The following is a 22,400-nucleotide window of genomic DNA, read 5'->3' as shown; positions in this document are numbered from 1 at the left end:
CACACAGACCCACACAGCTGTTCCTAGAAGCTGGCTGTGGGTAGGGCCAACTTCGTATTTGAGAACCCCGAGAATCGCTTTATGAGATAGTCCCATTGATAACAATCAATCAGCTTAGTTCAGACTCATCCTTCATTAGTGGTGATTAAAAAAAAAAAGAGTAGCATCTCATTTCCTCCACAAATTCTTTTGCATGTTGCTGATTTCAACACATGCATTGAAAATGAATGAAAGACATTCACAGAAACCTATATACCTTTGACTTTGCTGTACTTTTTAACTTAAAAAAAAGTTTTGAGAGACTTTTTGTTTAGGATCAGAAGAATTTGAGAGCTAAGTTCCCTGACTTTCAAATAAATTTGAACTTCCTGAGTAAAAAGTTTAGAATCAAATTCTCATTTTGGGGGCAAAGTTACAGTCATTGGTGATAAAATGTGAATTTTCTGCTTCAAAGATAAAAGACTCAAATGATTTTTAAAGACTTGGGAAGCTTTGGATAGTTATTACAAAACTAAATTTTAATGAGTTAAGTGTAAATGAATTAGAAACATGCATCTCAGATTTCTTATTAAAATATACATGAGGTTACAGGTTATGAAGAAAAATGCTTGGCAAAGTACATCTGGGCAGTTGCCAACCTTAAAACATTTGAGACATTTTATCAGTCCTCCCAACAAGCTGCTTTCTTCCATCCTTTACTTGCATCAGTGGGTTCTTTGGAGCTTAAAAGGTCTTTCTTAGATTAACTTCTTTAGCATTCTTTTCATTTGCTGTTCTCAGGCACATACAGAACAAAGAACAAAGTTAATGTTTCCCTAAGATTGCAGAGCATTTATAATTCAGCTCTTTGGGACCTTGCCAGAGAGCAGCTGCACACCTAGGCACTCCCCTCTATATGCTCATGCACAGTACCTTTACCCCACGCAAACTTTATCCCGTACGTACTGAGAACCTATGACTACATATGGTTACTTATGAATGCCAGGGAGCACGTGTGAGTCACCAGGAGTCTGCTATGCTTTCGCCTGCTCTGTATCAATGGGCTTTAACACCACATCTTCTCAGGATATATGCTTAAAAACCTGGCCATGCTTAATTTTTTTCAAAGATAGAAAGTAGACAAGCTGAAATAATGGATACTAAAAAATTCCTTAGGTTGTTTTTATGCATGTGTCAGAGAAAACATAGAGACTACCTGCTGCACAGAAATAACTATCTCTGCTACCTTGAAGTTCAGAATTTTATAAAGAACCATAAGTTCTCAAGAACTTAAATTGTCATGAGAAACAATTGCCTTTTCATTTCATTTCCTGCCATCTTCCGTCAGCATGTCTGTTATCAATTACTGTGTGATAGTCCACAGTGTTCATGGCCCACTGGTCTTAAGACAGAGATAATCAAACACCTCGAGCTCTTAGATCTCTTCATGAAATAAAAAACAAAACCTAGATTGAGTATTTAAAGCCCATGTCATCTTAATGCAAACATTTTACAACTGTACAGTGTCATTTTGGTCCAAATTATTTTCATGTTTCCCTAATAAACCCTACAGAGTAAATAAGGGAATACACTGGCCCTGATGACCTTGTCTTCATTTTTACATCACGATGCCCCACAAGACTATTCCCTCTTGTCCCTCCCTGAAACCCTCCATTCCACTTCCTAGATCAGTTACACCAAGAACTTGGGTAGGAATTTACCATCCCTCATAGCCAGCTCAGCATCTTTTTTTTAAATCTTCAAATCACGCTGTGAAATCAGCCAAGACATTATACATCATGTTTTGTGAGAGAGGAGACATGATAATCCATGTTGCATGAAGAAGGCTGCGCAACCTTGGAAAAAGATCCTTCAACTGTCTGACCACTGATGCCTCTGTCACAGCACCTGACAGATAGCACAGGGCTGCTTTGAAGATAAGATGAGAGACTGTATGTAAAAATCTTAGCATAGTCCTTGACTATTCAATAAATATTACTTACTATTATTATTATTGTCAAGAGTCTCTTAGCTATTAATGGGTGAAGTCAGCTTCAAAGACTGGGTCTTCTGACTCTGGTGTTTTGCTCTTTAAGCTCTCAATTGCCCACAAAAGCTTTCTAAACATATTAATAAAAACATTTGTGTTCTCTTTCCTGTTTACTTACTTTTCTAGCCCTATATTCTCCAACCCTTTGCCTACTGACATTCTAACCAAGCCAAGCAACTGGCAGACTCGCTCTCCTGCTCTTCCAGGGTATACACTGTGTTTAAAATGTCTTTCTGCCCTCTGAATTTATACCCAACTCAGGACCTGGCCCGAATATAAATGGGGTAAACCTTGCTGACTCACAGGCAGTTAGGACATTTGGCTTCTCCTTTCTCGTAAGATTTTCTACATCTCTTGTTTAACATCTATTAGTTTATTTTTTTAAATATTTTGTTAATCTCCCTCCTTCAAGAACCTGTGCAATCCTTGAGGTAGGGAGTTTTGTTTTACTCAACTCTATCCCTCGTGTCTGCCCATTGGCTAACATTTGTTGAATTGATTCTGGAATCAATTTTCTCCCCTTCATCTTGCTGCCACATATGCCCAATATGAGTTCAGCAGACCATAGTTTATAGGAAAAGGGCCCTAAATAATGTTTTTTAAACATTCAACCTGGCATATCTAGTTCCTCTGATTAAATATTGGCTCATTGAGAATGTTTTACTTGTTCAACTGATGATAAAAAAGTAGACTGCCTGAAGTATGAATTTTTCTATAAACACCATTCAACTTTCCACCAAAACTGCCTATTTCTCCATCTTCAAGCTGTAATTCTCACCTTTTCCCACTATGTATCAGATGCAATGACTTTCTTTTAGTCCCTAAGAACCAAGTTCTTTTTCTGCTTCATGGTGTTTAAACAGACTATACTCTGCTCAGAAGAGTCTTATGCCATCTTCACATGACTCTCCTTCTGATCCTTCAGGTCTTAATAAACATCACTTTCATCTATGAACATCAAAACTGGTAAATTTCCTTCATAGACCCCTGGTTAATTTCTTCCTGGCATTTTTGGTCACAATTTGTAGTTATTTAATTTTTTTATTTGCTTGTACTTTTTTTTGTCCATTTCTTACAATCCATGAAGTCAGGGACCATGTCTGTCTCATTGAGTACCATGTAACACATCATGATAATTAAATCTCAAATAAATAAAGAAAATATTAACATAATGAACACAGATGTTCTATACTGAGTTGACTATCACATTTATTTTTTTTAGTGAACTAAACCTCTTCAGACAATAAAGATTTTGCAAGAGGAATCAGTCAGTGACAGTCAATCAGTGAATAAGCTTATAGCCATGTGCCAATCCTTTGTTTAGCAAACTCTGCTAGGTGCAAGGCTAAGTATGAGAGATGTGCCAGTAAATGAATCATGGGTTTCCGTTGCTATTAGGATAATGAATGAGAATACTGTGTGATTTGCAACTCAGACCCTCTCCACTTTAGGTGACTGTCTCTCTCACTGACTGTGAACCAGTCATACTGGCTTTCTTTCAATGTCTCCAAAATGCCATTCTCCTTACCGTAAACATCACCCTACTTTACTCATCAGAAAAAAAGTACACAAGAAATAATATATCTGATTCTATCACAGATCCAAAAGTTTTTTGTCTCTTTCCTAAGCTTATCCAAAATTTCCTAACAAATGTGTCCTTTAGCCTAATCCAGGCTGTTTTTGCAACAGACCTCTGCCTTCCACAGTTTTCCAGGATTCTTGTGACTTTTTATAAGCTGAATAAACAAAGATACACTTTTTATTTTTACCGTGAGTACCCTAATATAGCTTGGGAAGTCATTCTACAGATTAAAGTAATCCTTAGCAATAGAACATGTGTAGTTCAGAGAATGTGTTGGTTATAAGGCTATTAAAAGCTCATCAGTGTGATGGGAGAGTGTCTTGAAGATCATAGAAAGGAAGAGAAAAAATGAAACACTGATGCGGTCAAGTTTCATTCTGTCCTAGAGAGAGTCTTCTGGGTAAATAAATTCCCTAATATTAGTTTGCCTTTTGAAATATAAATAACATATTTTACTAATTGTATTTATAAACAAAAGTAAAGGAATTAATCTTAAGAAAAAAGTCAGATTTTACAGTTCCTCCTTCCTCTTTGCCAAACAAGAGCCTTCTGTCCCTCTAAGGGGACTAAAGTCATTTTGACTTTAATAACAATTATGTTGTTTGCATATAGTTGATAGAACAGCATTAAATACAGTGTCTTTACAAAGTCATCAAGTCATACCTTATTATGTATGAACTGGTGAATTAATGCAGCTTGCTATGCTTCTAGCATAAATTCACAAACATAACCCAGCTGTTTTCATCTTCTAAAATAGAAAAATGAGCATTGGTTTTTCTCCATTTTGTTTTTTCTAAAGTTTCTATTATGATGATGCTCATGTTACAGTTTAACATTAGCTGTATCTCTCCCACCCCCTCTCACTCTCTCTCTTTCCTATTTTGCTTTTTTGTTTTATTTTGTTTGTTTAGCTAGTAGTCCCTTAGGTATAACTCTATAATCAAAAGGAGGTCAACTGTATTCAAATAAAAATATGCCAAAATGTCTCTTGCATAAATCTTTCCATAAAGATTTAAGAAGTATTACCTTAGGAGAGGGAGAAAAAGTACCATGTTATATCTGAAAATCTAAGAGCAATTCTTTAAAAAAGTACTGTGTCATCCTTACAGAGAACTGTGCACTCCTATTTTAATCATTGTATGCTGCTTTTTATTCCCCTTTACTAGAGAAATTGTGGGTTTACAGAGTTAATCATGCATAAAATATAGATTCCTATGTGCCATCCCACCACCAATACCTTGCATTGGTGTGGAAACTTTGTTAAAATTAACGATAGCACATTTTTATAACTGTACTGTTTATAATTAAAGTCCGTGGTTTAACTTAAAGTTCATTATGTACTGTAGTTCCAAGGATTTTTTAAAAATTTATTCTGTTCCCATGTATGTAATCTAATATTTCCCCTTTTAAACATATTCAGATATATATTTCGGTGCTGTTAGCTATGGTCACAGCATTGTGCTACCATCACCGCCATCCATTACCAAAACATTTCCATCATCCCAATTGGAACCCTTAACATTCCCTATCCCCCCTTCTATTCCTAGTGGTCTAAGTACTTTTAAGAATGGGTGCTGTATTGTGTCAAATGTCTTTTGTGCATCAACTGAAATGATCATGTGATTTTTTTTCTTTCATTCTGTTGATGTAACATATTACATTCATTGGTTTTCTTATGTCGAAGCAAGCTTACATACCCAGAATAAAACCCACTTACTTGATCATGGTGTATTTCTTTGAATATGCCTATTGGATTTAGTTTGCTAGTATTTTGTTGAAGATTTTTGCACCTATATTCATAAGAGATACTGGTCTTTAATTTCTTTTCTGGTAATAACTTTATCTGGCTTTGGTCTAAGGGCCTTGTTGGCCTCATAGAATACGTTAGGAAGTATTCCTCCCTCATCAATGTTTTGGAAAGGATTGAGCAGAGTTGGAGTTAAATCTTCTTGGAATGTTGGGTAGAATTCACCTGTGAAACCATCTTTTCTTTGTTGTGAGATTTTTGATCACTGATTCAGTCTCTTCATTACTTGATTTGCTGGGTTCTGTTTCTTCTTGAGTCAATGTAGGTAACTGGTGTGTTTTTAAGAATTTGTCCATTTCATCTAGATAATCTAATACCCTAGTATCCTCTTATAGCCCTTTTTATTTCAGCAGGGTTGCTAGTAATGTGCCCCTTTTAATTTCGTTATTTGTATCTTTTCTCTTTTTTTCTTTGTCAGTCTAGCTAAAGTAAAGATTTGCTAATTCTGTTCATTTTTAAAAAGAAAAAAACAACTTTTGGCTTTGTTCATTCTCTCTATTGTTTCTTTATTTTCTATTTCATTTGTCTCCATTCTAATCTTTGTTATTTCCTTCCTTCTGCTCACTTTGGATTTAGCTTGCTCTCCTTTTTTCTAGTTCTTCCAGTTTTGAGGCTAGGTTTCTGATTTGAAGTCTTTCTTCTATTTTACTTTAAGCATTTAAAGCTATAAATTTTCCTCACAGCACTGCCTTCACTGGATCCCATAAAGATTTTTGTATGTTGGATCTTCATTTTCATTTGCCTCAAGCTATTTCCTAATTTTGCTTCTGATTTCCTCTTTAACTCATTGGTTGTTTAAGAATATGTTGTTTAATTCCCACATATTTTTAAAATTTTCCTTCTCCCTCTGTTATTGATTTCTAGCTTCATTCCACTGTGGTTGGAGAATATACATGGTATGATTTCAATATATTTTAATTTATTAAGATTAGTTTTGTGACCCAAAGTATGGTCTATCCTGACGAACTGACCATATGTACTCAAGAAGAATGTGTATTCTGCCTTTGGTGCTGTATATGGATAATAGGTCTAGTTCACTTAGGGTATTATTCAAGTCCTGTTTCTTCTTTTTTGATCTTCTGACTGATATTCTATTCATTATTGAGAGTGGTATATAAAGTCTCCTACTATGAATGCAGGACCATCAATTTCTCCTTTCCATTCTGTCAGTGTTTGCTTCATATATTTGGGGGCTCTGCTGTGGTGCATATATATTTATAATTGTTACAGCATCCTGTTGGATTGTCCCTTTTATCAGTATATAGTTACCATCCTTGATGCTCATAACTATTATTTAGTTAAAGTCTATTTCATCCAATATTAGTATAGCTACCACAGCTCTCTTCTGGTTACTGCTTGCATGGTGTATATTTTTCCATCCTTTTGCTGTCAACCTACTTTTATCTTTGACTTTAAGTGAATCTTTTTCAGACAGCATATAGTTGTGTTATGCTTTTTTATCCATTCTGCCAATCTCTGCCTTTTCACTAAAGAGTTTAATCCATTTACATTTAAAATCACTACTGATAATTAATGATTGCATGTGTAGAATGGTATGATCTCTAAATGTTGGGTTAATTTCTTTTTTTCCGTTAATTAAAAAAAAAAAAAAAAGAAGGGATAATTGGAGCTGAAGTGATACAGACTGTACAACGGGACTGGATATAAAAACTCAGAAATGGACAGCACAATACTACCCAATTGTAATGCAATTATGTTAAAACACTGAATGAAGCTGCATGTGAGGTATAGGTTTTTTGTTTTTGTTTTTTTTGTTTTTTTTTCTTTCTATTATTGTTTTAATTCTTATTCTGTTGTCTTTTTATTTCTTTTTCTAAATCGATGCAAATGTACTAAGAAATGATGAATATGCAACTATGTGATGTTATTAAGAATTACTGATTGTACATGTAGATTGGAATGATTTCTAATTGTTTTGTTAATTCTTTTTCTAATTAATAAAAAAAAATTGTTTTAGAAAATTAAAAAAAAAAAAATCACTACTGATGATACAGGTCTTCTTCTGCCATTTTGCTATTTGGCCTTTGTAAGTCTTATACATTTTTATCCCTCACTTCAATTAAAACCTTTTATATACATTTTCTTACTTCTTATACCATTTGAATACTTCATCATTTTTATCTGGATGTATTTTTCATTTGTTCTCCTTGTGGTTTCCATAAGGTTAAAATTTAATATCCTAAATATGTAACAATTGTATTTGGTTTGATACCAACTTAACTTCAGTAGCATGCACATATACTTTTTCTATTCACTTCATGACCCCCACCATTTTTTTTACTTGTTACCACATTGTGCACTGTATATCACAAAACTTAGATGGCTATTACTTTTTATGCATTTGCATTTTAGCACCTGTAAGTAGTAAGCAGTGGCATTACATACTATACAGTACAGTAATACCTATATTTATAATTACACAAATGGTTACCTTTACTTTGGGTCTCTATTTCTTTATGCTACTTTGAACCACTATCTAGTGTCCATTCACTACAGCCTAAAGAATTCCTTTCAGCATTGCTTGGAGGGTAGGTTTAGTGGTGATTTACTCCCTCAGCTTTTGTATATCTGAGAATGTCTTAATCTCTCCTTAATTTTTGAAAGAGAGTCTCACTGGATATAAAATTCTTGTCTGGCAGTTGTTTCCTATCAACCCTTTAAATATTTCAACCACTACTTTCTAGTTTGCTAGATGTCAGAATGCAACACGCCAGAGATGAATTGGCTTTCAGTAAAAGGGGATTTATTTAGTTAACGTCTAGTTCTTCAGAGGAAAGGCAGCTAACTTTCAACTGAGGTTCTGTCTTATGTGGGAAGGCACAGGGTGATCTGCTGGCCTTCTCTCCAGGCCTTTGGGTACCAACAACTTTCCCCCAGGGTGATTCCTTTCTGCATCTCCAAAGGCCTGAGCTGAGCTGTGAGTGCTGAGATGAGGTGTGCTGAGCTGCTTGGGCTGTGCTATGTTGAGCTCTCTCATTTAAGCACCAGCCAATTAAATCAAACATCATTCATTACAGCAGGCATGCCTCCTAGCCGACTGCAGATGTAATCAGCAACAGATGAGGTTCACATACCATTGGCTCATGTCCACAGCAACAGAGCTAGGCACCTTCACTGGCCAAGTTGATGCCTGAACCTAACTATCACAACTACCTTCTTGTGCCCATGATTTCTGATGAGAAATCAGCACTCAATCTTATTGAGATTTCCTTATATGTAAGACACTGCTTTTTTTCTTGCAGCTTTCAGAACTGTCTCCTTGTCTTTTGCATTAGACAGTGTAATCAGTATAGGATGGGGTTTATATATTCTTCATGTTTATCCTGTTTGATATTCTCTGCACTTCTTAGATGTGCATATTCATGTATTTTGCCAAGTTTGGGAAGTTGTCTATCATTATTTATTTAACTATTCCTTTTGCCCCTTTCTCTCTTTCTCCTCCTTCTATAACTCCCATAATGGGTATATTGGTATTCTTGATGGTGTCCCATAGCTTTCTTAGACTATTTTCACTTTTAATATTTCTTTTTTTCTTTCTGCTCCTCATCCTACTCATTTCAGGTGTCTTGTTTTCAAGTTTATTGATTCTTTCTTCTGTCAGCTCCATTCTGTTCCTGAAATTCTCCTAGGCATTTTTTCATAGCAGTTGTTGTGTTCTTCTCCTCCAGTAGTTCTTTATAGTTCCTTTTGAAAATTTCCTTCTCATACTTAGACTTTTATATTGTTCACTCATTTTTTCCTGGATACCCTGTAGTACTTTATCTCGTTAAGTATGCTTAGATCATTTTCAATGTTCGATATGCTCAATGTGTCCATGTTATTGTCTTCTTCGTTGGTGTTTCCTGCATTTTTATCCTTTTCCTTTGGATGGGCCTTCATTTCTTGTTTCTTTGTCTTGTACTCCTTGTTGCACCCCGTACATTTTGATATTTAAAAATGTTAACAATGGGATTTACTTCCTGGAATGTCTGTTTCCTGGTTTTGTAACCAGTTGGTGATAAGACAGATTTTTTTTGAGCTTTAGCCCTCCTAGCAGGAAGGTCTGCCTAAGGCAAATGCACTATGCAGAGCCTTCCCTGTCTTACTGGCCTCTGTCTTGTACTGGCTTTTGCTTGTGAGTTGTTTTGGAATTCCCCTGCTTATAAGAGTTTGACTGTCCCCTCTTGTTCCTCAGCAGACGAATATCCCTCTCTTGGGTATTTGAAGCTGGCAGGCCTTTGTCCCAGATGGTTTGCCTCTATAATTTTTTATTATCCTTTCTTTGTTTCACACTGCTTTTGCTGGAGGGAAAATTCGGGGAGGAAGATCACCTCGATTTGGCCTTTCTCAGCCAAGGACCAATGAAGGGGGCACAGACCAACTCCAAAGTGTCCTGCAGAGGTGGTCAGAAGGGTGCCCAAAACTTCTCTGATGGCTCCCCAAAACAGCTTTCTTGGCCTGCCCAGCAAATGCAGCCCTTCACCTAACTTTTCTCTGCAGCCTTGAGAAAGTCCTACATCTTTAATTCACTGTTGCGTCTACCCCTGTCCTGGGCAAGTTGAAATGATAGCTGCCCTCAGAGCCAGGACCCAGTGATCGGAATTCACTAATCAAATGCCATGATTAGTGACTGGCTGTGCAAACCCCTGTTCTGGGGGAAGAGGATTTTTAAGTCATTTTCTGTTAGCAGCTGCTAGCCAGGGGGCTAGACCGTGTGGCAGCCTGCCGTGAGAGCGGGGATGGGCACTGGTAGCCACCACACAGAGAGAACGCATTACAGTTCTTTACTATAATCATCTGACTGTCAGCCTCTACCTCCTACTCTTCCCTGGAAGCTGGTCTATGTTCTTCTGGCCTCTGAAGAGTCAAAATCCTTGTTTCAGGTAGTTCCTGCCAGTTTAGTAATTGTTTTGGTGGGAGGACTGAGTCCTGGACCATTTTCTGGAAAAGCCATCTTTCCTGGAAGTCCTCTGTACATTGCTTATATCTATTTTTAGTTTTTTTTGTTGTTGTTGTTGTTTATTTAAAAAGTTTAGAAAGCACTTGAGCAATCATAGACAAAATACTGCTACATAGGAACAACATGGCTATAATTACAGCTATATTGCTGTAAACCCTAGGGAGGATATATTAATTAAAATTCAATTTGAAAGTCATACTCATTGCCCAGTATCCAATTAGTTTCAGAAACACTTGAGGGCCAGTTATTGACAAACTTATAAAATGGATGGAAGGCTAGTCCTTCTCTCTGTTTTGATGCCAGTTCTTTAAGATTTCGAACTTCTTCACCAATAATGAATCATTCTATTCCTAGTAATAGCCTTAAGATGGAATGCCTCTTAAGGTATCTGCATTTTAAGGTATCTTACTTGCCCTACATATAAAAATGCAGATACTGTTAAGAGGCATTCCATCTTAGCTCATAACTTGGGGCCCAGAGGCTGCCCATCTTTACAGTGGGAAGTGAGCCCCAGCAGAGTCACAGCAGAGAATGGTTTTCATGAAAGCATTCCCCTCTCTGACCATTCCCACTCTGCCTACATCAAATGCCATTTAAAAACATTCCACTAATTAGCAGATATTTACTGAATTCTTCCTCTATGAAAATAAGCATAACAAGTTCCCCATCAGCTAATGTCATTGATTTCCCAGTGTTCAATGTACTTATTTTTTTTTTTTCTCTCCTTCTCTCTTTTCATTATTAACAAACTTCAGGTTGGTGGTTTGATGCCTGTGGTGCCTCCAATCTAAACGGAGTGTTCTATACTGCGGGACAAAACCGTGGAAAACTGAACGGGATAAAGTGGCACTACTTCAAAGGGCCCAGTTACTCCTTACATTCCACAAGTATGATGATTCGACCATTGGACTTTTAAAAGCACAATGTGAGACGCAATCATAAATACAGCAAAGGAATCTGGGACTGCTCACAGAGGATGGGCTTCTTGGAAACTTCTGAAGCAAACAATAGTGTCTCCTTTTCAACAACAAATGGGTAGTTAGATGAAGTCACCAAGGTTCTTGACTGTGGATTTGGGGCCTGTTGAGTTCACAAAAGTCTCTACTTGGGGTCACTGTGTTGATATGGCTTGAATATAGAGGATGCTATTCACTGTCGTGCTTTAAAAAGGGAAGAAACTGGTCAGCTCGCTGTGCTTCGAACTACTACTGGAACTTGCTTTGGAATATGGTAGCCAGGTGATAAATATGGTGTATTTCATTTAAAACTGAAGACGATGATGATGAAGAAGAAAAACAACAACGACTAGAAGACAGAGAATGATTTAAAAAAAAGGTTAGGAGAATAGAAGCAGGCCTGCCATAATCCTTTAGAAGAGATGTGTTGCACCAGTGAAATGGTTATTTCTATGCAAATCTACTAACAAATACATTTCAGCTGTTGCACAATTTTGATAAAAGTTCAGGAAGAATGGTGTTGTCCCCTGGGTTAGTTAAATGTTAACAAATTTCAGAAGGCTAATTTTAATATCATGTTTAATAGCTGATTTCAATTAAGCTATCTTCAAATGTAAACTCCATTTGGTAAGCCATAATCAATTACCATGCGGGAAAAATTAAGTGGGAGGTAGAAACAAACTCCATTACTTTTTGATAATTTTCAGGATATATGGGATTAAAAAAATTACACACACACATCCCCATAACTACAGTTTTCATTTACTTTAGAAAGTGACTGACTGATGTATAAATATATTTATGGGCTGAGGAAAGTTCAAAGAATGTGAAATGGGTCACCAAGTTTTTCTAATAATATACATCCATTCACTATCTCCTTTAATGTTATACAGGAAAACAGTATTTTAGAGTGTATTAAATTGAAGTAAAATCATAAACTGGAGAAGTTCATTTTAAGTATCATCTTGCATGTGTACACTCAAGTGTAGTTTCATTATTTTAAAGTATTTTTAGATCTTCAAGTCTTCACCTTGTTGTTTCATGCTAATTTAATTTTTGTCAATTAGCTGAAACATCTTTACTAGATCTACTATGTTCCAGTTTCTATAAAAGATACACTTTGAAGTCTATGGAAAATAAAAGAAGAATTATAAATATCATTGTACATAGCCTGTTTATATCCACGGTCAACCTAATAGCTGTTTAATCTGGAATATACAATGTTATCCTTAATAGATGCAAATAAACACACGTTTTCAAAGAAGTCTACCATAGTACTTTATGAAACACATTATTTTTCATGTTTTTCTCCTTCAGGCTGTTTTCGTATGCAATATATAACTTTTAAAAATTATTATTAGTGGAGAAAATTGAAAAAAACTATGTGTATTGTATGTAAGGGAAACATATAAGAAAAACAATTAATCATAGTCACCCAACAAGTTAAGAAAATGATGAATGCTAGCTGCTATAGATCTTGTAATGAAAATATTCCTATGGGTTAATCCTTTTTGAGTGACTATTTGGGCACACATTTCTCTGGCAAGTTTGAAGTTATTACAGTATTTTATCAAGAAATGTTCTCTGCCTCTAAGTGCTCGAAGTACAGTACTGAACATTTTTATCATAACTTGAGCCACTGTAAGATAAGAAAATTGAAATGGATATTAGGTCTCTTTTCTTAGAAAAAGAAGTTTTTTCACGTCAATAAGACAAATAACAGACTAGTTGATTAATCTATTATGTCTTAGTAGCTTTCCTCCATTTAGGAGAATAAAGCTATTCAACCTCTTAAGAAAATGTTTTTTAAAATTTATATCATGTGTTTATATTTACATATCTGGATTTGCCTTAGAAGTAATATTTGCAGATATTACATTTTTTTCTTTTTTCTATTCTTGGTGGTTCCTTCATAGCATTGTTTAGCCTCTGCCTCTAGAAATCTTCACAATTATTTTCATTTACGTGAAAAAATAATTGAGTGTTTTGTTCTTTTGTGTTCCTAAAGAATTTTTTTTTACCAGACTTCGGATTAAGAATACTATTTCCCAACTTATGTCTAAAAATGAGATGAATTTTTTTAAAAAAGCATGGTATTTACTGTTTGTTATCTGAGTTTGAAAAATGAATTATTGTTTCCAATTATTTATAATAAAGCTGTATTAAATGTTTTATGACTCCATTATGTGCATCATGTAAGGCCTGTAGATTTGCAGCAATTTAACACGCATACCCTTTGCATTTAATTACTTCAGAATAAGATAATTAGGGATTAGAATTTTGTCTTTAAATTTTTATTTCAATAAAATTCAGGTGGTTTCAAGACAACTTTCCTCATATCAATCATAGCATTACTTGATATAAACAAATATTGAAAATAAGACATTTGTGAAACTGCATCACCTTTTAAATAAATGCTTTCTAAAATTAGAGCTCTATGGAAGTATTAGATCCCTGGGAAAAAAAATTCCAAACTAAACCCTCAGTCTTTGAAATCTGGATAGCATAAGAAAGCTTTGTCCTCTTGAAGCAGTGGGGTCCAAATCCCTGCTATATGATTGTGAGATCCTGCCAATTCTTAAATGCCATGATATCATATATCAATAAATTCTGAGAATTTTGAATATGGAGTTAGAGGATATGTGTTGAATTTGGTATTAAGGGGCAGAGGGAAAGAGCACGGAGAGGCGATTCATCCCTCACCCACACGCCATTGAATCGTGATGTTCAGTCCTCTAAGGAAGTTTCTTGATGTTATCTCCTCAAATCTCCTCCCTCTGTCACAACACTGATTCAAACCCTCATTAACTTCTACTCAGATGACTGGAAAAGATACCTTTCCTCCTGCATCTGTCTGCTCCTGTTCACCCCATAACATGGCAACCTATTCTTTCTAAAGTCAGACTTCCGTTGTTTCTTCTCTGTCAAAACCCTTCAGTATTTCCTCACTTCTGCCTGAATTTAAAATAAATATCTCAGGTTACCCCATCCCCAGACAACTCTATTCCACCTATTTGTATTCCAGTCAAAATGAAAACCCCCTATAGTAAATGGATTGCAAAAATGACCCCTATTTTTCCCTTTTCTGTATCCATATCTCCTGCAATGTGACTTTGCAGTCCTTCCCATCCTAAATCAGCTTTAGGATTTAAGGATTGTATAAATCTGTAAGCTGCTGATGGGGGTCTATTTCTCCACCCCCTGAATATGGGCTGGCTCTGAATGGGCTTTGTGCAATAAAATGCAGCACAAGTGGCTGTGACTTTTAAACCTGGGCCAAGATCCTTTGCACCCTACCCTACCTCCGCCTTAAGAAAGCGCCCAGGGTAGCCCACTGGGGGACTGAAGATAAAATGGAGCCAGGCTGAGTTTACCAACTGGGCTAGACCAGCCAACCCCCAGTAGACGTATTAGGTGATCCCAGATACATGAGTGAGCTCAGTGGAGATGAACCGAGCCTGGCTCAGGTGGGTAGAACTACCCAGCTAACATGTGTATTCATGACAAACCATACATGGTTATTGTTTTAAGCCACCGTGTTTTGGGGATGTTTTGTTAGATAGCACTATTGTAACTATAGCTAACTGATGCTGTAGCCCAATACATTATAGTATCCTAACCCTATACCTCTTCATGTTTTGTCCCCTTTACCCAGAAGAGTCATTCTCAAAGTATGATGTAACCACAGTTTGAGTTAGAATTTCCAGGGATAAGGAGCAGTAATTTACAATCTCCCCAGCACTCCAGCAATTCTTACATATCCCAAAGTTTCAGAAATACTGTCTTACAATGATGCTTGCTTTCTTTAGCTCAGTCAGACAAAAATTCTAACAGTCCTCTAAGATATCAAAAGAGCTGCTTCATGACCCTTTTACTCATCCCCTTCATTAATTGTCACCCTCTTTCCACTCATACTCTTAGAGAACTTAGCACATTTGGTTTGGACTTTTTTTTACATTTCCTTCTGTTTGGTAAGAGGCTGTCTCTAATTTATTCTTAATTCCCCACAGTACCTAGCAGACCCTTGTTATTTGTTGAATGAAACTGAGTTGCTCTGAGAAATTAAAAAATTCTTTCTTTCTATGCAAAATCTAATACCCACAGATTTAACTTCTATCTTAAGCAATTTATTTTCAGACTTTCAACTTAGCCATTTACAACTGCAGAAAAATATTGTCTAATTTAAAATTTTAGTTGTCACAGAAATCTACTTTATTACTAATCTTGCTGACACGTATTGTACAAATTGAAGGAAAACCATGTGCTTCATTTATTTGTTTATTTTACATGGGCAGGCGCCAGGAATTGAGCCCAGGTCTCTGGCATGGCAGGCAAGAACTCCGCCTGCTGAGCCACATGGGCCGCCCCATTTCATTTTAAAACCATTTAAATATGTGAAATTTACTATTGAGTAGTAGTTACTCATTTTTTCTTTACATACTCATTATTGTTTTAATGTAAGAAAATGATATCTGATTTAAAAGTATATGCTTGGGCAGCTTATTTTCAGCTTTAGGATTTAAGGATTGTATAAATCTATAAGCTGCTGGAATGCAATATACAAGACTGGAATGACTTTTAAAAGGAGAATTTAATGTTGCAGGTTTGCAGTTCTAAGCCTATAAGACTGTTCAAACTAAGGCATCCAGGGAAAAATACCTTAATTCAAGGAAGACCAATGGGTCTGGAACAGCTCTATCAGCCAGGAGGTCAAGGTGACTGGCATCTGCTGGTCTCTTGCTCCTGGGCTCCATTGCTTTCAGCCTCTGTTCCTCTGAGGCTTCCTTACTTTGCTTCTCTGGGGCTGGCTTTCATCTCTTGGCTTCCCTTGGCTCTCTCCAGGTTCTGGCATATTTAACATTTCATGGTGATGTCTCCTGGGCTCCAAGCATCTCCAAATATCTGTGTCTCTGTTCCCCAAGTGTTGGCATCTGTGTCAACTCTCTCCAAAATGTTTCCTCTTTTAAGGGGCTCCACTAAACTAGTCAAGATCTACCTGGAATGAATTGGAGTCACATCAACATCTAATCAAAGGTCACATCCACAATTGGGTGCACCACATCACTGTGAAGATAATCTTATCAAAGGTTTCAATTTACAATATTGAATCAGGATTAAAAGAGATCGCTGCTCCCACATGATTAGATCAGGAGTGAAACATGACTTTTCTGGCATACATAATAGATTCAAAATGGTGTAAGGATCAATGATAGCCTTTTTTCTAGTTGATTTGCCTTTTTCTTTTTAGGGAGAGTAGCTTGTTCTAATTAAAGATCACTGTTTTCTTATTTCTGATCATTACTTTGGTGCATAGTCTGGGAATTGAACCCGGCTCTCCTGTATGGAAGGCGAGCATTCTACCACTGGACCACTGGTGCACCCTGATCATTATGTTTTGGCCTCTTACTATATGTCAGTCCTTGGGGTTATGTAAATGAACATAATAGAAGGATTCCTGGGAAGAACTGACATTAAAGATGTCATTACAGCTCTTGCAAGCTTTTCTCTCATGAAAGAAAATGATAGACTCATTCCCAATAAGGAGAAAATGGTTAAGGTTTAATAACTCCCGAGACTGCCTTTTAGCCCAGCACAAGCAACGTCAAATTCCAACATTAACTCTCAGCAACATGTATGAGGATTCTTTATTTTGTCTTCTTTGGATGGATAGGACACTGGCTCCTGATATCATATACTATAGGCAAGCTCCTACTTCATCCATCCATAGGACCAGTTAGCCTCCTACCCACCCATCCACTGTATCGCAGCCTTTAGCAGGAGGCCATGTGCAACGCTGTGATGGTGGAGGCAGAGAGGACACCATTCAGTTCCACCACAGAATTACTATGTCTAACTTACCTATATTCCTCTCATACATTAAATTGAAAAAAATATTTAGATCTGCTTCCTACATATACTATGAAGAACCGGAATCAACCTAAATAAAAAAAAAAGGATACTCAGTGTATCAGTAAAAGGATCTAGGGTTTTGGAAAAGGAGCACGTACAGTGAGAACATTGTCTATTCTATAGATAGAAAAATCGGAAAGTCTAGCAGTAAAAAAAACTCTCTTAACCTCTCAGATATAGTTTCTTCAGTCATTAAATGTTAACACCCTTTACCTGCTTTTATTCCTTCTAGTATTATTGGAGGAACTGAGTGTGGGGACAGGAATGGACATTTGCACACTGGTGTTTATGGTGGCAGTGTTTGTGATTCACAATGGATGGAGGTGACCTAAGGGCACAATGGCTGAGGGAAGGAATGGGGAACTGTGGTGTATACAAATAACAGACTGCTGGGAGGTTGCAAGAAGAAATGAAGCTGTGAAGCATGCAACTAGGTGAATGAAACTTAAGGACTGTATGTTGAATGAAATGTCAGAAACAAAAAGACAAATATTATATCTCACTCATATAAATTAGCTATAATATAAAATATAAAATCTTGGTGAAGTCGAGAGCATGGATTATCAGGTTGGGGGCTATTGTAAAGGGTCCTAGATTGTAAGCTCTTATAGCAGTCACATATATTCAGGAGTTGTAACTGTTATTTCTAAATCTGAGGTATTGAGCTGTTTGTGTATAACTTGGTCATTCCCAGAAACTTTGGGTATTTACAAGTAACACCTGAGACTCAGAGTTAGAGCTTTGAAGCTATGAAAGTCAGAGTACCTCATACAGGAACTGTTTAAAAAGTTGAGAAAGAATCAGACCTCAACTAGAGATATGAATGAAGCTGATCTGGATAGGACTAAGATAAATCAGGATACAGGGTAAAGGATGATATCATTGATATTTAAAAACTTCAACTTCTGTTTGAGATCAAAGGGAGAGATGTTTATTTAGTGCAAAATTTATATTTAATTTAACTTATACGGTCAGTTTAGCTGAACAGCATAAGTATATGGAATCTTGAATAGGGTGTGAGATCTTTTGGGTTTGTCCAGGTTAGTGTGATGCCCCAATATATCCCAGATTAATTTGAGCACTGAATTAAAATGCATTTGCAAAGCCTCCTTGGGGAACTGAGGAGAAAGGAGGATATATTCAACTTTCCCATTTGGAAAATTCCTATTTCCACTGTTATTTCTCAAAAACAGTGAGGAAAACCAATTATTTAATAGGCTGAGCCCTCAATCTTGGGGCCTCTATGAAACATATTCCTGCAAAGAAGAAACTAAGCCTACTTATAATTATGCCTAAGAGTCATCCCCAGAGAACCTCTTTTGTTGTTCAGACGTGGTCTCTCTTGCTAAGCCAACCTGGCAGGTGAACACAGTGCCCTCCCCTCTATGTGGGACATGACTCCCATCGGTGAAAATATCCCTGGTAATGTGTGGCATGACTCTCAGGGATGAGCTGGGATCCAGCATCATGGGATTGAGCCTTCTTGACCACAAGGGGGAAGAGAGAAATAAGACAAAATAAAATTTAGTGGCTGACAGATTTCAAACAGAGTTGAGAGGTTATTGAGGAGGTTATTCTTATGCATTACATAGATACGACTTTTTTAGTTTATAGTGCACTAGAGTGGCTGGAGAAAGTACTTGAAGCTGTTGAGCTGTGATTCTTGATTCTTGAGGATGATTGTATAATGACATAGCTTTTACAATGTGACTGTGTGATTGTGAAAACATTGTGTCTGATGATCTTTTTATCCAGGATATGGACAGATGAGTAAAAAAAAAAAAAGAGGATTAAAAAAATAAATAATGGGGGGATTAGGGTAAAATAAATTAGATAGACTGAAATACGAATGGTCAATAAGAGGGAGGGGTAAGGTATGGGATGTATGAGCTTTTTCTTTTTTCTTTTTATTTCTTTTTCTGGAGTGATGCAAATGTTTTAAAATGATCGTGGTGATGAATACACAACTATGTGATGATATTGTGAGCCACTGATTATACACTGTGGATGGACTGTGTGTGTGTGCGAAAATTTGTCAATGAAAATATTTTCAAAAAATAATCAAGCTCTACCCCTGCCTGCCCAGTCCCACCTTGCCTCTGTGGGTCAGGGGAGGGGGGCAATGACTATACTCGTGCTCAGGCTCTGGCTTCTCCATGTCACCTACTCTCAAAGGCCAGGCTTTGGGTTCTTCTTTCTCCCTCCATAGGGGGGAGATGTGTCAGAGTATATGTCAGCGTATAGGGTTCCTTGGGATGTCAACTCAGTGGGGTGGGAGATGAGGGCCAGGCTCCTTTCCCAGAGATGCTTGTATCGGTTGTGTGGCACATAATTTACAGCCATGTGAGTGGGCATGAAGGATATCTCACCATCTTTCTTCTTGTTCTCTGCTCTGCCAGGAGATGGGCCTTGGCATCCTCTGAAGAAATGATATTTTGATTTTAGCACTTCAAGGAGAAAGCCTCCACACCATGCACTAGATCGTAGCACATTTGATACTCAGATGGAAATGACTGGTAAGGCTGCCAGCCTACGCTACATAAGGAAATCATCCTTCTTAGAGCATGGCTCTCTGCAATCACATTTTCTCTTAGAATCACATTCTCATGGAGGTATCACAGCCATGGGAGAGCAGGGGTTATTCTCCTCTTCAGATCAAGAAGAAAATGAGCCTCAGAGGAGTTAAGTGAACTGCCAGAAGAGTTAAGTGAACTAATTAAGTAAGGTTCCAGGACAGAGGTGAGAACAAAGAAGTCTTGAGATTTTCTGTTACTGCCAAAGATGATCCTTACCATTGTATTTCTTCCCAAACAATTCCCTGTTAAGGCAGATATTTTGTAATTAAAGTGAAAGGATTGTGTGGCAAGGGAGTGGGTGAACCTTTAACATTGCTCTTGTTAGAATAAACCAGAAAAATACAAGAGACTGATTGGAACAGCTGAAAAGCTTTGCACAAAGGCTGAACCCTTGCTTTTTGTGATCAAGGTCCCTTATGTCTCTTCAGCCACTCTGACCAACCCCTCAGAGAAACTCCTGGCAGAGAGAACAGTAAGTTTATATCTGTGTGTTTCCAAGGAGACAGGGGAGAAATGATACCCTTAAATTTAACCAGAAAGTAGAGAGCTCTTCCTTCTGCGTAAGGGACAGAGAAAGGTGAGACCGTGGGTTTGCAACATACTCGATGCCAAGGTCCACCTCAGGGATGCCCCTCAGCGTCTGGGTGGAAAGCATTTCCTCAGTTTTCTTTGCTGAGGAAACACGGATATTTTCCAGAAGTTCATAAGGACAACTCCGCATTCTTCAGCTTTACTCTCTGTTCCTCATGTTCCACAATCCCTCTCCTCTTCTTAAGTTCTGTATGAATGAACTTCATTCTGAAATCAAAACCACATAAATTTCAGGAAGGGCCCAGAAGCTCAGAACTGGAGTCTTCTAAATAGTGGTCCCTAACAGTGGTCCACAGACCAGTGACAGTCTGTGATGAACTGTTTGTCTGTGGAAAAAAACAAGAAAAATAACAATAAATTGAGTTCTTTCATCAAATTAGAATTTTTCAATTCTATGAGATTCTGTCCTGCCAATCTCTTGGTGTTATGATACAGAAGATTCTTTGAAGATAGAAATTGATGTGAGATGGTTGTTGTTTAATGTTCCAGTTTGCTAGCTGCCAGAATGAGATATACTAGAAATGGAATGATTTTTTAAAATGGAAATTTAATAAATTGCAAGTTTACAGTTCCAAGACCTCAAAAATGTCCCAATTAAAGCAAGTCTACAATAATGTCCAAATTAAGGCACCAAAAAGTGGTTAACTTCACTCAAAAAAGGCTGATGACATTCGGGGTTTCTTTCTCAACTGGAAAGGAGACATCTGCTAGCTTTCTCTCCAGGCTTCTTGTTTCATAAAGCTCTCCCAGGGGCATTTTCCTTCTTAATCACCAAAAGTCTCTGGCTGCATGGGCTCTGTCATGGCTCTAAAAAGGGACTCTCTGCAAAATGTTTCCTCTTTTAAAAGATTCCAGTCAAGGCCCACCTGGAATGGGTGAAGTCACATCTCCATCTAATCAAGTTAATACTCACAATTGGATGTGTTCCATTTCCATGGAAATAATCTAATCAAAAATTCCAGCCTACGTTGTTGAATAAGATCAAAGAAACAGTTGTTCCCACAAGATTGGATTAAAACATGGTTTTTCTTGGGTAAAAAAATCCTCTCAAACCAGCCCACTTAACAACCTTTTTTAGCAAAGTAAAACACAGGTAAGTCCATGTTTATCCCCGCAGTGTTTTAGGGAAATATTACTAGTCAAGGAATCTAAAATCTCAAGAATGACCCTTTGAAAGAAACTTCAGGAAGTTTTCACAGTTCTTAAGCCAGGGAGCTGGAAAAAGAGAGACCAACTTTGATATCTTTGGAATATTCTAGAAATGTTATCTGTGACAAAATGTCTTGGACTCCATGTGCCTGTAATATCTAGGACCCTACGTTGGCCCTCAATGTAGCTGTAGACCTACATGATGTGTCCTCATCCCTTTAGTTGGGTTTCTGCAGAAAATGACACCCCCAGGTGGTGGCCTCCCTCTTCACGGATCCTCAAGGAAGAGGACAATGAGCCCAAGTTTCAAGGTCATAACTCACTGAGATGCGTCTTGTGCTACAAGAAAGAATAGAATAATCCTGTTTATGTTTGGGGAAATTAAATATATGTGACATGCAAATAAAAGAAATTCTAGAAGCATAAAAAAAGCTATTTCACAAAAAATTTAAAAGGTACTTTTATAAAGTGAAAAAAAAAGATCTAATGGACCATTTAAATATCAATTGTGGGTATAAATCTCAATTCACAAGCCTAAATAAGGAAGGGGTATGACAATACCTTTGGTATCTTAAACCAATTTTACTTACAAACCTCCATCCCATCAAGCCAGCAGGGAAATTGCCTTGGTCACTTTTGGTGCCCACCTTCCAAACACACCCTGATATAGTGTAAATGTCCCAGAATCTCATATAGAGTCAAGGTTCTGTAGAATCCCTTCAGTCATCTTTCCACTTTGCTTACCTTTGAGACCCGACTATCCTTATCTCAATGGTTCCTTTACTTCATCCTTCAATTCCAACTCCATGCCACATGATGGGCTGGGAACCACAGAGCCTC

The 22,400-nt window shown here is 37.2% G+C and overlaps 1 protein-coding gene across 7 annotated transcripts in view; it reads left to right on the top strand.

The window, feature by feature from the left end:
• ANGPT1 (angiopoietin 1) overlaps positions 1-12,492 on the top strand; it is a 243,328-nt gene extending 230,836 nt beyond the window's left edge. For all 7 annotated transcript variants that reach the window (XM_077167483.1, XM_077167480.1, XM_077167479.1 and 4 more), the window contains one exon: positions 11,134-12,492. In XM_077167483.1, the coding sequence (XP_077023598.1) occupies positions 11,134-11,294 (161 nt within the window). In that variant the 3' untranslated portion in view covers positions 11,295-12,492. The remainder of the gene's footprint in view (positions 1-11,133) is intronic.
• Positions 12,493-22,400: the final 9,908 nt, after the last annotated feature.

The sequence above is a fragment of the Tamandua tetradactyla genome, chromosome 6 (genome assembly GCF_023851605.1).
Source record: "Tamandua tetradactyla isolate mTamTet1 chromosome 6, mTamTet1.pri, whole genome shotgun sequence".
NCBI classification, from domain to species: Eukaryota; Metazoa; Chordata; class Mammalia; order Pilosa; family Myrmecophagidae; genus Tamandua; species Tamandua tetradactyla.
This window is presented reverse-complemented; position numbering and strand designations above follow the sequence as displayed.